The sequence below is a fragment of the Cornus florida genome, unplaced genomic scaffold (genome assembly GCF_030987335.1).
Source record: "Cornus florida cultivar Cherokee Brave unplaced genomic scaffold, ASM3098733v1 CherokeeBrave_3.0.0_Hap2_Chr01, whole genome shotgun sequence".
NCBI lineage: Eukaryota > Viridiplantae > Streptophyta > Magnoliopsida > Cornales > Cornaceae > Cornus > Cornus florida.
This window is the reverse complement of record NW_026775571.1, coordinates 86,050,502-86,066,163: the sequence shown is the minus strand read 5'-3', so window position 1 is coordinate 86,066,163 and position 15,662 is coordinate 86,050,502. Positions and strand designations below refer to the sequence as shown.

Sequence of the window (15,662 nt, the reverse complement as noted above, 5' to 3'; positions counted from 1 at the left end):
AGGCAGATGACATACCTGGCTTGAGTTGGTTGATGAGATTGTGAAAGCAGCAGATCGAGAAGCGGAGTCAGGAAGATAAGAAACAGCAAGGTATGTGGTGAATGCTTATATTTTTTAGTTGAAGCTAATGTGAAACCATGACTCAAAAATTCAATAAAGCAAAAGAAACAGCATTGCACCTTCTAGGAAGTTGCTGGGATGGCACTTCAATTGCTAATGGCTGACTGGTTTGCCCCATTTCAAATCATTTCCGCACCCTAATTGGTAGAGATAGCCCATGCATAGGGTAAAATGGATTGGCAGCAGTTCGATCTTGGGTTAGCCATCAACCATCCCAACCTAACTTTCGCAGCACCACCCAGCCTTTAGGGAAGAGTCATCAAGATTTAAAAGCATTCTTTCCAAGAACATCAGCCTGCTAACACTGTAAAACCATCAATATCATCATTCAAAACAAGCATGAACTGATCCAAATTGAAATAAAAAAACACGACTGTACATGTACCGAGTACTAATCTGTAACAAAAGTATCTTACATTACTTTGTCACAAACATGTGGATAACAACATTAAGTGCCGTAAACAACTTTAAACGTAGTTTACAGAGTGCTTAAGAAAACAAGTCTGCGAAGAAGTCTAATCAAGCTGCAATCAATATCATCCAATTAAAATCAAATGTGCCTCCTGGACTATTTTGTCAAATCTGCCTAATTACAGAACTTTCTATATTTTATCTATTATGCGCAGAATAAATCAATGAAGAGAAGAAGATAAGTCCTAATGTGAAGGGAATACATGCTAAAACAATTTAGACAAATAAGTCAGTGCTTTAGAACAAGAATTATGTCAATTGGAAGAGAACGAGCATCCTCTACTTGTGAACATTACAATGTTATACCCATGGTTGAATGGAATGATTTCTTAAAACCTGCTACTACTGATACAGCCAAATTTCAGTGACAAGCTTTCATTTTCTTTGTTTTTGGTTCATCGGGAAGTGCATTCGCCCTTGACCACAAAGAACCTCAACCTTTTCCCTCAGCCAGAACAGAGGGAACATAAAAAACAAAAGAAAAAGGAAGCATGCTGGATGGCTTAATAGCAATAATTGAAATTAAGATGCAACTCTACTGCAAAAAACATAAAGTAAATATCGGAAAAGAAGCTTTCACAGAGGTCAGAAGACTCAACAGTGATTTTAGTAACTGATAACAGAGAATATAAAGAAGAATTCCAATACAATTTGGGGAGTTCTATAGAAGCTGAAAGATAAACATGCCAAGGGAAGTCTGCCTGAAGGAAACAATTTGTACCAAAATATATATCAAATGAGACCAATCACCATTTCATTATTTGTTTCAAAAATATCATTCCAAAGTTACAGTGCTACATGTAGCTCCACTAACAAACTTGAGAAGTACGGGCTTAGTATTCTTGCAGGCCTCCGAGAAGTCTTAAATTATCAATAGAAATCTCTCTATACAACAATATGGGTCTGAACAACATTGGGATACCTTCGTAATGCTACAGAAGCTCAAGCATTGGAAACAAATGAAATAAACTTTTCAGTACATTTTGGCAGACAATTCATTTGTTTTGAAATCCTTTCAGACAATTCAGAAACAAGTGCATATTTGTTGCTACCATAAGATGCATTCATGAATGCTGCAAGGGTTATGTGATCCACGTTCTGGTCTTTATCTAACAATTTACGGAAGAAAAATGCTGCCATGTCCACTTTACTCTCACTACAAAGCTTTCTGACTAAAGTATTAACCGTGCGGATCCATAGCTTTTTCTCTAATCTGTCTAAGATAACCATTGCAGTTTCAGATTCATCCTTCTTGCAATATTCGTAAGCTACTGTCAGCCGAGTAACTTCACATGGGGAAAGTCCTTTGTCAATCATGGTATCATAGAGCCTACGAGCGTCATCCAACTTGGATTCTTTACAGAGCCCACTTATCAAAGCACCATAAGTGATGCTATCAGGTGCACAATCATGGTCACTCATCCTCTGAAACAACTTCATAGCCAAGATGGCATTGCCATCTCTACAGTGTCCACATATCATAGATGTATATGTTTTCTTGGTCGGAACTAAGCCAAGTCTGACAGCATCATCAAATAGACGCTCACCCTCTTTCATTCTCTTTTGCCTACTAAAGGCGGCAATTAATGTGGTATAGGAATGCATATCAGGTGTAAGGCCAAGTTTGACCATCGTACTGAAAAACACAAGGGCATGCTTAGTATCGCCCCTCTTACAGTGCTCAGATATGAGAATTGTATATGTTACTCTATCAGCATGAACTCCAGTTTTATAGCCTCTCTTTAGCAATTTATAAGCCTCTTGAACCCTTCCTTTTTTACAAAGCCCATCGATAATTGCATTATATGTATAGATACTGGGAGTGAAACCTTCTTTATCCATTGTATCCATCAACTCATATGCTCGATCAAAATTCCCTACTTTACAGTGCCCGTCAATGAGAGTAGTATACGTGTTGGTGTTAGGAACCAATCCCTGTTCCTGCATTCTGGCAAATAACATCTCTGCCCTATTCAACTTGTTCTCCTTGCAATACCCACTGAGCATGGCAGTGTATGTGTGCACATTGGGTTTGTAATTATCACTCCTGACAAGCTTAAGGAACAATCTAAATGCCTTTTCGGTCCACCCCTTTTTACAGAGGCCATCAATCAACGCCGTATGTGTATAAACATTTGGTTTCCAACCTTTCCTAACCATTTCCTCTAACAATTCAAACGCTTGCTTGATACTGCCCCTCTTGCACAACCCATTAATCAGTGAGGTGAAATTGATCAAATTTGCAGTCAATCCCCTTTCAAGCATCTTATGAAAAAACCACAATGCTCTATTCACACTCCCCTTTTCACAAAATGCAGTAATGATCAATGTACATGTTGCATTATCGACGAGAAAGCCTCTCTCCAGCATTGCACTCAACCACCTATCTGCCTCCGGAATTCTACTCATTCTGCAGTATGCAACAACCATTAGCTTAAAGCTACAACAATCAGGACATACCCCTTTATCAGACATTTCATTGAACACGTTGTCCGCAATTTCAATCAAGCCCATTTCAGCAGCTATACCAACAATGCAATTCAGGGTCCTAGTATTTGGAGTCAAGCCCTGGTTTTGCATCTCAATAACCATATCAACAGCCTCCTTCAACCTCCCAATTTCAGCAAAACTCCTCACCAGACATTGCATGACTTCATGGGCTCTCTCCAAATTGCCATTTTGAATCAAAGACATTGCCAAAACAATATATAACCGCATGAAATGCCTGAATTTCGAATAGCCGATTGCCCAGTAAAAGAAGCTCAAAGCCGCCATTGAACCCACCTCGTCGGCGAGCGAAGCGACGACTGTAATCGCTTGCTCAGGAGTCAAATACCCAGAATCTATCGTCAGGTTTAGCTTGGGAGGTGTTGATTTGAAATGGGTTTGTTGTTGGTAGTAAGATTGACAGACTAGAGAACATACTGTTCTGACAACAGATTCTGATGATGATGGTGATGATGAAGACGAAGTGGGGTCTGTTAAACTGGTACTAGAACTATCATCAGAGGTCCAAAACTCACGTCTGAAGCTGCAGAGAGAGTGCGGTTGGGTGTGGAAGAGACTATTGAGGATCGTTGTAGATAATATGCGCTGATGTTGTGAGTGAAATTGGTGCAGAGGAAGAAGAAAACGAAGCGTCACCATGAAAGGGGTTTGTTAACGTAGTACTAAGCGTTGAATTTTCAAGCTAGCTCTCTCTCATACTTAACTGATCTTCTGTACGAACTCAATGTCTATGCCTGTTAGCAAACTTTCCGTGGAGAATCTTCAGAATCTGATTCAACATATATATCTATATACATATATACACACACATATACACATATATGGGGATAAGTATACAGAACACAATGTTTAATTAATTAATTAATTAATTTATTTTTTTGCAGATAAAAAGGTTGCAAATAAAGGATTATCCGCACAAAACGTTAGAAAAGTACCGTTATAAACTACACATGACTAATTAATAGTAATAAATACTCAAAATGCCCTTTTGAAGTCCTGCCTTGTGCCCTTACCCATTTTCTATATAAATCTCATTCTCGAAAATGGTCATTTTACAATCACCTTATTTTACTTCAAATTAGTAGTTTCATCACTTTATTAACGACCGAGAGGACCTATTTTTTATTTCGGAGAATAAAACAACTGATATATATAAAGGTAGATATGTACAAAGTTGGGGCCTTAGCCCAATACATACTTTAAGTAAAAGCCCACTACGCAAAATATGCCCAAAAGGCAAACATAGGGCACAAACCCAGCCAAATAACACAGATGAGGAACAATAACTGTTAATAACAGTTAGTTGAGCTCATTAGAACCATAATCCGATATCCAAATTAAGCAGTGCAACTTCATAGCTTGTTAATCCAGGTCTGCAGCATGATGGAGGAAAATTCCATTCAAGTAGAATTCTCCTCGAAGCAGCTAAATCTCTAAAGAAACAAAGTCAAAGAATTGAAATGATAGAGGAGTTAATCTTGGCGAGGACCACTCTCGGTGAACAATTCTTTTTCTTGAAAATTCTATTTCGTTCTTCTCAAGTGTGGTAAACTACCGAGGATAGACAAATTTTCCTAACCATGTTTTGTGGTGAGTTGGACTTTCACATGTGGCTGGTGAGCATAACCAAGTTGCTCCAGTTTGTAATTGCAGTTGAGAAGTGGCATTTGTCCTTGATATACCTCCATATTGGTGAAATGAAGGGGCAGCTAAAGAAGAGGTGGTCATGTGATTCCAGAGAATTAGAGCAAAGTGTACACACATTTTGGTGCTTGGTCATGGATTTGCTGTCAAGAGTAGGCAATCTACACTGAACTACCAGCCATAAATTAAATTTCATGCGTGGTATAATTGGGAATTTCCATACTAGGTTATACCATGAAATCTTACAAAATTGACCTGCTAAGAGGGCTGCAGTTTGTCTGAAACAGTAGTGTCCAGTGGTTGATGCAATCTAGATCTTCTTGTCATTGATAGCAGGACATGGAGGCTGCATGTGAATTAATTATGGGATTTGAGCAACGATTACGTGAGGACCTTGTTCGCCCCAAAAATGATGATTACGAGTTTTTGAGAACTTATAAAGGTTATATGTCCTATATAAGAGTGTTTTTTAGACGCGACCCATATATAAGTTTCCTATTTGTTACATACGGCCTATGCAAAGAGGCCACATAATAAAGGTGACACGCGATCGATAAGGAGAACTGTCCATGGCATTTGAATTCTAGAGTCTCACTAGTAAGAAAATGAAAAATTTAAAATATTATAGAGCTAAGAACTTAAAAGTTGGAGAATAATTTACAAAAGTATAGAGTTTTGGCGGGATATAAAATATCTAAATGGTTGAATGAAATGTTCTAAAAAGTGGATCAGAGCTATTGATGGTAATGGATAAGAGTGGTAAATGAAAGAATAATGTCTATATAAAGAGCTATGTGTCATTTCTAGTTTATGTAATCTTAAAATTATGGGTAGAGATGAGAACACTAGCGGAAGCGTGATATACCACTATCTGAGTAGTAATAAAATTCTTGTGGACATGTTGTGCGCTATAAGACTTCTGTTAGCGGGTTATATTACAGCACACAATATACTGTCATAAAAAAAAAAAAAAAAAAAAAAACAAAATGGCTTAGATAAGTTCATTTTGTAATGTATTGGGTAATAAAAAATAAAAAACTAATTTTAAATAAACATGTTGTATTTCTCAAACTTGTAGGTTGTTATGAAAGGGCTTTTTCTTTTTCTTTTCCTTTTTTTTTTTTCCTTTCAATTTTTTTAATTTTTTAAATTCAAAACTTGAAAATAAATAAAAAAATAAAAATTCACAACGAGAACTCAGAAAATTAATTCGTGAAATGATTAAAATACAAGAAAATGATATTTTAAAATAAAAAACACTGCAAAAAGTTAATTATATTCATAAACATATTTAAGATGTATAAAATTATTAATATATATAATAGTTAAGTCCAATTTGAATTACACTGGTCTCTTAAATTTGGGATCCAAGGACATTTAGTTTAAAATTTGAAGCCAAACATAGCATGCTTGATGTATCATTTTGATTTCAATCAAAATTAAGTTTGAATTAAAACATTTCAATCCAAACTGAAAATTTTGAACTAATTTTTGTTTTTTTTTTTTTTTTTTTTTCTGGGAAAATAAACTAGGTTTGAATTGACATGCTTAACCCTGCACCCACATAAGATCAAAAAGCTTTATCATATTATAATATATAAGAGAATGAATCCCAACTTTTATGCCATGAAACCCAAGATCGGTAATCCAGTCTTCGTCAATTAAACGTCGTACACTTTCAGGATTTTTATTTTTTATTTTTTTATTCAGCTTTTCTGGGTGTCACGTGTCAGTGGAGTCATAGGAAACTGAAATTGAATTCTCTTGAATATACAATTCAACACAAATTATACAATTAAATTGAAGATAATAATACTTTCAAATCAAATATGCAACAATCATTTAAATGTGTTAAATATGCAGTGTTATATTTCGATGTAATTATTATATATAGACTGCTAGGCCTTTTTTTATTTTCAAAGTATCTACATGCCTCCATTCATTGATTACAAACACATAATGGCATTGAATTTAGACTTGTTGATGCTCGGAGAAGGAAAAAAGAATTGGAAAGAATCTGATTTCAAACATTTCATCCTCGAACTATCTTAATTCTAATTATTATTATTTTTTCTTAATTTTCTTTATACGTCCATCAATAAATCATGAAATAATGAAAACAATAAATAATGCATTCAACTTATCACAAACAATGACATGTAACAATGTGTGGCACACATGCACTGGAGCAATTGAAGTGACTAGCGAATTGATAAATCAACATAAATTCAATTTGGGTGAAAAAAACTTATGTTGTGATTGAGTCCGCGCTCTTGGATTTGAAATTAAAAAAATTTTAGTTTAAAATTTTAATTATTATTTTTTTATTTCAAATCCAAATCATGAGTGATCCAAGCATATCATAAACTCCAACCAAACCCATTCTACATTCAATCAAACTGGCCAAATTAAAGATTTTATCTTTATCTGGTTTTACTCAAAACCATGTTTTTATTTATTTATTTATTATTTTTTTGAGTGTGTTTTCTTCATTCTAGGCTTATATTGATTGATACTTCCTCTTAACAATGTGACCTCCCTTAGTATGTTCAGTTTTTGTAGAAGATGGAAAGGAGTTTTGAATTCCTATGAGAACTGTTAAAGCATGCTTGAGTCGGTACATCCAAGATCAATTCTAAAATAAAGTTGAAATTGACATATTTTTCGAAATATACAGGGTATTTGTGCATGTGCTTGAACTTTAAAATAATAATAAAAATAAATCTAAGGTTAAAAAATAGCTGAGTCCACCCAAAATGAATGAATCTAACGAATAAAAAGCAAGGACACTGCTAGCCTAAAGAATCCACCAAAGAATAAAAGTAAGGTTAACAGAACTTCTTAATAAAGTAAAGTCTCAAATAAAATTCTAAAAGCATCTTATGTTAAAATATTTTTTTGCGTAAAATATACACAGTCACGTATGATGTGTAATTTTTTTATTTTTTATTTTCAGCAATGTATTAAGATATACTGTTATGTTACCAATGTATAAAATTATTGTGTATTTTTCACAAAATTTTTACACAGCCACATCAGCATATTTTTTTTCTTCTTCATTTTTCTCATTCTATTAACGAATCAACCCATAAGTTTGTAAAAATTATGTGGGTTCAGAAATGACACTGATTGGTTTTTATTGGGGAATATATTTTTATACAAAAAATATAAAACAACCGCTAAAATTGAAAATAAATAATTCAAATTTTGTGTGTAAATCTATTATAACACATAAAATTTATACAAAAAAAAAAAAAAATATATATATATATATACACACACACACACAATTATTAGAGATGGTCTAAGGAAAAAACATGATTGTTTTAAATGATGAGCAAGAGTTGTCTAATATAAAAAGGTTTGATGGTTGTTTATTTAATTAGCAAGCATAAAACATTTTTTCTTCTAAAAGTCAATTGTGTGTATGATTGTATCTTTTTGCTGAATAGAAGATATTCTTAACACATTTGATTAACATTTGAGCATTGATTCCCTTCAATTTACATGTTCAAGGTACTTTGCATCCTTAATTATAAATGATGAATATATGACTCACCGACACATTTTAACATCTGATAATAAAATAATGAGTACTATATTAGAAAGGATCCTTCAAAGATTTTTCTAACTAACAAGATTATGATTTTCCCAAAACCAAGGGTTAGAAAACTGTTGATGTAAGTCTAATGTTAGTTTAGTGTAGCATTAATTTTTTAAATATATAAGATTGTTTGTGTACCTGAGGGTACCTGAGGTGGTTATTGTTTAGGGATTAATAAAACCTCCCTTATTTATCAAAACTATCACCTAACCCCGTCATCTAAAGAAACAAATTCTTTCTTAACTTTTCAAAAGTGTATCACATTACTCTTATCTCGTTAGTTTGCCGTCTGAAATTCACGGGGGCAAGGCATGTGAAAGTCACAGACAACCATTTAATTACTTATTAACCAATTTGCCCTTGTAACATTTTTTTGTTGATATCGATGTGTATTATACCAATATCCATTAATTGAGTTTAAAGTAATTTATTATAATACTAAATTAGAATATATTATTCTTTTATTAGCTAAAATTTGCAAACATATATAAAAGTAGAACTTATTGGTTTTTTTGAATAATAATAATAGTAACAATTGATCTTTAAAAAGCGAAAAAGTATGACTTTTTTAGAATTTTATCTATTTAGCTTTTTGGGGGTGTTTGTATGAACAATGAAGTTTATTAATGATTTAATGAAATAATTAAGTTTACTAATGATTTAACAAAAATATGAAAACAATGAATCAGAGGTTCAAAGGGCAACTTGATAGTTTTTGTTAGTTCAGGATATTATAGTCATTTCATAATAACTTAACGGTTCCGTCACGGAAAGAGTCAAAGGGGGCAACATGATAGTATTTGTTAGTTCAAAGAATTTTTTGTTAATTAAAGGAATTATATGGCGTTTTTGGAAATAAGAGGGAGTTTTACGATTTAACCCCTTTAATTTATGAACAAGTGTTCAATATTCTCTAACTTTATTTACAATTCAAGTCATTCTGACCTTTAAAGGCATGGAGGTTGAAGATGCTTTCCCTTCCTCACATGGACCCTTTGCTTTTGCATGATTGAAGGATTTTTCAACAAATATCAAAGAAAAGCTATTGTGACCAATGGTCCCATGGACATCCCAACTTGCTCGGTCCATGTAACAACTGTAAGGTGATTGAAATACACACACAGACACACACAAGTTCACTTAAAAATTGCTCCTAATGAGATTTTAAGATGCAGTCTGTCACCATATCACTTTCCTAATATTTATATTAGTTTTACAATTGAAGAGTCCTTAATTGTCAAAGATTTTGATAGGGAAGAAGTGTCCAAAAGGGTGAAATCTTGTAAAAGGCATCACATGCTTGCTCTACCATAGGACACACCATCATTCATTTTTACACTTGCTTCTGCCTCCATCATTTTTCTTCTGTTACATGAACATCCTACACATTTTGGTCAATGATTTCATTAAATTAAGCCTACCATAAGACAATTTGTTCAAACACTAGCTTTATGCTTTTGAAAAACATTAAATAAAAATTAATTCTAACATAGCTATATGAGAATATTTGGCAATGAAGTCAATTGTATTTTGTTCTACTTTTCTTTTTCTTTTTTTCTTTTTTCTTTTTTTTTTTCTTTTTTTTTATTCTGCAAATTAGTTTTGAGGTGAAGGTGGTTTTCTAAGTATATATCATCCCAAAGTCTGGACTCGTAAATATATCAAATTCTCTGCTCTTTTTTCACCCTAATTACATGTGTAAGAATAAAAAATAAAAAGTCATTCCTATTCCGAAAGTAGCGCAATAGTAAAATTGTTTTATTGTGATTTGAAAGTTACGGAATCGAAATAGAAAACAGTCTCACTGCATACAAAGAGAAAACATTTCGTACATCAAACCTTCCCCAGACCCTACAGTTACGGAACTTCATACACTGGGATAGCCACCGAAAAAGATTAGGAAGTGTGAGAGAATTTGATGTAATAAGCTTGTGTCATATACAATTTGGAGTACAGCAAAATAATGTTCCCTTTGAGATCCCAATGAACTTGTTTATCCATGGCACAAAATATAGAGAAAGTATTAGTTAGAATTGTACAATTTTTTAGTATATGAACTGGAATAAAGAGAAAGGGCCACCATGGCCATCATTTTAAAAGCAAACAATGATGGATATGGAATTATGTTAACATGCAGGCCATTGTCCACCACAGGGAAATAGTACTATAGAAGAATCCAATCTCTCTCTCTCTCTCTCTCTCTCTCTCTCTCTCTCCATAGCTTCAGCTACTTCAACTTATATAAGAAATTAACTGTTATAACACACTAGGACACAACACTAAGAGCAATAGTCACAAAATGCAGAAGCTGTATTTTCCTCTCCTCTTTCTATTTCTTTCTTGTTTCTCTTCTCTGTCTCTTTCATTTGACCAAAGCCAGCGATTCAACCAAGCCAACAACTATGAAGGCTCTTCTGACCTTGTGGACCTTCAATACCACATGGGTCCAGTCCTAGCAGCTCCAATCAACCTCTACATAATATGGTATGGCCATTGGAACCCAACCCATCAAGCCACCATAAGAGACTTCCTCTATTCCCTCTCTTCTTCAGCCTCTTTCCCTTCTGTTGCTGACTGGTGGCGAACCGTCCGGTTCTACACTGACCAGACAGGCTCAAACATCACTGGCAGCATTGCCCTGTCTGGGGAGTTTTATGACACAACTTACTCCCATGGAAGGTACCTCAGTCGCTTAACCATCCAATCAATAATCAAAACCGCGACCACTTCTTACCCGCGAGCTCTGCCTCTCAATTACCGCAATGGCCTGTACTTAGTACTGACCTCGTCCGATGTTCAGGTCCAGGACTTCTGCAGGGCAGTGTGTGGGTTCCACTACTTCACTTTCCCAGCCATTGTTGGTGTCACTGTGCCATATGCATGGGTTGGTTATAGTGGCACTCAGTGCCCGGGCATGTGTGCTTATCCATTTGCGTGGCCAAAGTACTCAGGGAAGCCACCACCAGGCACAAATGGAGCCAGCAACATAATGGGCGCACCAAATGGGGATGCTGGTGTCGACGGCATGATCAGCGTGATCGCCCACGAGCTGGCAGAGGTGTCGAGTAACCCACTCGTGAACGCGTGGTACGCGGGGGATGACCCGACTGCGCCCACCGAGATAGCTGATTTGTGTATGGGTGTGTATGGGTCCGGCGGGGGTGGTGGGTATGTGGGTGGAGTGTACAAGGACCACTGGGGAGATGGGTATAATGTTAATGGAGTGAAGGGGAGGAGGTTCCTTGTGCAATGGGTGTGGAGTCCTGTAAAGAGAAGATGCTTTGGTCCCAATGCAATGGACTAGTTCAATACTTGTGCCTTGGACATCTAAGTAGGCAAGATGAGATGCTAAAAGACATGGCAATCAAATGGACATAAATGATCAGTTCAGGGCTCAGAGGAAATAACCTCCAAACTATGTAAGTATTATGGTTTTTCAGAGAGTTCATGCTTGGTTTGTTAAATTTCTAGCTGATTTCTATTTTGCAACGAGGGGTTGAAACATTGATAGTCATGCTTGACCAAGCACAAAATCTATGTAAAATTTGAATCTCTCTGTATTAGGTGTAATGAATCATATAAATTTGGTATTTGATGGCACTTGACAGTTGATACTGAACTTCTCTCGCTTCTATTTCCTTGGGTAGGTTGATAAAGCTAAATGTTAACTTAATCCACTGAACAGCCCCACGGCATAATCCCGAAAATTAAGGTGACCAATAGTTCTTTGAAAGGTTTTTATTAACTAACTGATCATGATATAGTAACTAGCCAACAAGGGGTATTGGGTCAACATAGTTGCCTTTGAAACAAGTAAAACTATATACAAAAATACATACATACATACATACATACATATATATATATATATATATATAGAGAGAGAGAGAGAGAGAGAGAGAGAGAGAGAGAGAGAGTTTTCAGGTTTCCAACTTTCCATTCAAAAATGATTTTATTTATCTATCAACTATAGGTGTCCCTTGACCAAAATATTTATATATATAGGTGTCGCTAACTACAGACAAACACAAACATTACATGTTCACAAAAAACCAAAAAACCCACTGTTCCTCTCTCCAATTTGAAGAGATTACGCACTGGTCCATGTCCAGTGGCACTGATGAGTATAGACTCAAAGCTGACATTATTGTAACGTGGCTTGAGCTCACTGATCTGGTCTACCAAATAAGTGAGATGATGTGGTGGACATGAGCAACCGAAGCTTGGGTATTTCAAAAGCACCAGGCACACTGAATGGTTCTAACATATACACACATTCTGATTTAACTCTGTTACAACACATCAGAGTAGCCATGTCATTGGATGTGAAGCAAGGAATCTAGAAAACTCTCAACCAAGCCCTTGCACGGATTCCATTTGCAGCTAAAAGCTGTAAGATTCCTTTCTCTTCCATGTACGGCTAGCCCTGTGGTTAAAGCCATTCAAATCAAGATATTGTTCTATTTTAGCTTTAAAAACAAGCATAAAGCACTACACATTAGCAATGTTTGGAGTAACATTCAACAAGATGGTTGCCTAGAAAAGTATCATTTTAAGTTGAATATATCGGTCCCTTTTTACACTCACCAACAATAGTTTCTAGGACACCTAATTGCAAAGGAACTGGAGGAATATAAACTATTGTCTTCTAGTATCCTCTTACATGCCAACAAGGTAGCCCAGAATAACACCAATGCATCGTACCTATGGCTATTGGTTCTCTCCTTAATGTGCAATTATCTGCTAGCATGACGTATACTGCTGCTACTCGCAGGAAATTTCATGCTTATCTGACATCTATGTTGGTTAATGATGAAAGTTCACTAACAATCAGAAAATTTTAACTTTCCATCTAATTTAAACCATATCAGGAGGATGAAAAGGAACAAGCAAAAACTCCAAGAAGAAATAAGTGAATTTATTCAAAACTTCCTTTTGAACACATCAGTGAAACACAAGAATTGCTTCTGTGAGAAGAACAAAAAAAAAAAAAAAAAAAAAAAGAAGAATTCATTGGTCCAAGGTATTTAGGAAACCACAATGGCTTGGCAGTACGCCCTGAAATAAGATAAGCATGGATGCTCCATTTTGCAGCTGGAATACTGTGCAGTGACACTGTCCGCCTATGAGGGAAAAAGGCTGTAACACTACGTGCTTTGTTCCATGGTAAACTTTTTGTTGCAGAGGTAAAATAATCTTTTAGAAGCAACAGTTAAATAAGTATGAATCTCTATGGGAGACCCACTTCCATGTCAAGTTTTTTCTTGTACCATCAAAGTCTTAGTAAATATTTAGAATAACATTTAGAATCTTCCTTTTTCCAGTTGAAAAAATAATTATAGAGAAAGGGCAAAGCTCAAATACACCAGAGCTATATGACCAGCCAAAGTGGCAACGAAGCACTGGTTAAAAAATAATATTAATAAAGAATCAAGAAACTGTAGATAACCCTCTTTACCACCGGGCCTCAACTAGGAACCCCACAAAGATGTTGCACAATTGTTGGAATGATGATTCATTCATGAAATTTTGGATAAAGTTAAGAGCAGATGGTGGTTGAAACTTAGCAGCTCATTTGGAGTGTGCATCAGTGGCTTTTCTTTGTCTAGCTGATTACATGTTGAACAAGCACCTGTTGGGCACCAGAAAAGGGAGATTTTCAAGGTAACAACTTGGGTTATAAACTATTGGAAATTTAATCAAATTGTTTAAAGTTCCAATGAGGGATTCGATGATAAAGCAGTGAAGCTATTTGGGGATATTCATAGTAGGTGGAGATTACATGGATTATGGGATGAAAAGGATGGAAGAGTATCTAGAGTTTTGTCAGTGTGTAGTCTTCTTGGAGGAAGTCAGGAAATAGGTTTAAGCTTCATGTTTGCACATCTTCTGATGCTCTCTTCATTCTTAATTGCATTTTGTTTATTTCCTGTGCATAAGGGAGGTTCCCTTCGGGTCATCCGTACGAGGACTAAGAAATGGCTTGGCTAGAACCCTCAAGGCTTTTTAATAGTTTATTTTACTTACCAATAAAAAAAGAGAAGCAGTAAAGGTGCTGATGTTCTATTTTAAAGGGCTTGGGTATATCCTACAATATCTATAACTATTTATCTTCATAAGGCCCAAACAGGCGGTGTAGTGTTTGTGACAAATAAATGAGGAAGAGGTAAAAATTCCAACTCAAACATAATAACCTTTGCATCGACTTAGAAGCAAACCTTTTTCTTTCCAATACATCCAAGTTTCTCATGGTTGCTTTGCTTTTTACTCCTAAAAAACCGTGTAACTACAACATGCTAAGCAAAGGGGAACTTAAACATGACTACTATGTAGTCTCTATATTGCCTCCTCAGTTGAGCTTTTGTATAGGTGCTCCGATGATGTGATACAGTTCCAATTTTCCCCGTCCTGCACCTCTAGAAGAGAATGCCCCCATATCAAACATGACAACCTAATCACCTATTGCTCTGTTTAAAGTTTAAACCAAAATCACTCAAAGTGAAAATTATTCACGAACAACTTGCTTAAACAACAAAGTAATTGAAGCAAATCCAGCCAGATTCCAATTTATCTATTCCAATTTATTTCAAATCATTTTCCGTTTATCAAATTAATCAGTCAAAGTTTAAATATACAGAAGCTTTACACATGAAATCAAAAATAAGAAAGAAGTTTTTAAAAGAAAAGAGCATTAATTCGAAACATATATAATTTGATTATATATGTGCGTGCATAATCTGATATAATTTAGTAGGAACTTCGTTTCAATGTGAACCACCAAAAAAAAAAAAAAAAGGAAATCTAACAAGTAAGACTACAGAAATTGTAAGCATCAATGGAACAGTAGTTATGGTAAATTAGAATGCAATAATTTACACCCAAAAAATCAACACTAATTGGACCAAAAATGAATACTTACAGTGTATATTGGCAATTGTCCTTTCAAGCGAGGAAATAAAATAGGGCTAGGGTTTCGGATCAAGAGGGTGTTTGATGAGAAGAGAGACAAACGCCGAGGGACACCTGAGCCTGTTGGCACTGGGACCGCTTGAGAGCGGTCCCACCGCTCGAGCACAGGCTCCTGACCAACTCCGACTCGCCGGGGCAAGCCTCCGCCACCAGGCATTCCGCCAATGACCGGTTCAGGTGGCGGCACGCCGCCTCGCGCGGCGGTCCTGCTGGGATCCGGCGGTGGCAATCCCACAACGCCCGGTGCAGCCGCTCGCACCGGCCCAAACCCCGACCTCCGACCGAGTCTCCATGTTGTGTCCTCGACATGATAATAAAAGAAGAATAGTAGTAGTAGGAAATAGTT

General features: G+C 35.8%; 3 protein-coding genes across 4 annotated transcripts; 1 reads left to right on the top strand and 2 right to left on the bottom strand.

The window, feature by feature from the left end:
- Nucleotides 1-1,183: 1,183 nt before the first annotated feature.
- Nucleotides 1,184-3,891, bottom strand: LOC132304381 (pentatricopeptide repeat-containing protein At4g19890). The gene has a single exon (XM_059802037.1). The coding sequence runs from the start codon at nt 3,736-3,738 to the stop codon at nt 1,534-1,536; it is 2,205 nt and encodes a 734-aa protein (XP_059658020.1). The 5' UTR covers nt 3,739-3,891; the 3' UTR covers nt 1,184-1,533.
- Nucleotides 3,892-9,466: 5,575 nt separating this feature from the next.
- Nucleotides 9,467-15,662, bottom strand: LOC132304367 (uncharacterized). 2 transcript variants are annotated; one of them, XM_059802026.1, is made up of 2 exons: nt 15,267-15,662; nt 9,467-9,728 (listed from the first exon to the last, which is right to left on the bottom strand). In XM_059802026.1, the coding sequence occupies exon 1, from the start codon at nt 15,623-15,625 to the stop codon at nt 15,326-15,328; it is 300 nt and encodes a 99-aa protein (XP_059658009.1). In that variant the 5' UTR covers nt 15,626-15,662; the 3' UTR covers nt 9,467-9,728; nt 15,267-15,325. The 2 variants fall into 2 exon arrangements, with proteins under 2 accessions (XP_059658009.1, XP_059658002.1); XM_059802019.1 differs by lacking the exon at nt 9,467-9,728 and adding an exon at nt 11,984-12,773 and having other exon boundaries at nt 15,267-15,661.
- On the top strand, nt 10,540-11,937 carry LOC132304359 (protein EXORDIUM-like 7). The gene has a single exon (XM_059802006.1). The coding sequence runs from the start codon at nt 10,647-10,649 to the stop codon at nt 11,649-11,651; it is 1,005 nt and encodes a 334-aa protein (XP_059657989.1). The 5' UTR covers nt 10,540-10,646; the 3' UTR covers nt 11,652-11,937.

Coding starts and splice junctions, on each gene's coding strand:
- LOC132304381 (XM_059802037.1), bottom strand. CDS start 3,738: ATGGTGACGCTTCGTTTTCTTCTTCCTCTGCACCAATTTCACTCACAA.
- LOC132304359 (XM_059802006.1), top strand. CDS start 10,647: ATGCAGAAGCTGTATTTTCCTCTCCTCTTTCTATTTCTTTCTTGTTTC.
- LOC132304367 (XM_059802026.1), bottom strand. CDS start 15,625: ATGTCGAGGACACAACATGGAGACTCGGTCGGAGGTCGGGGTTTGGGC.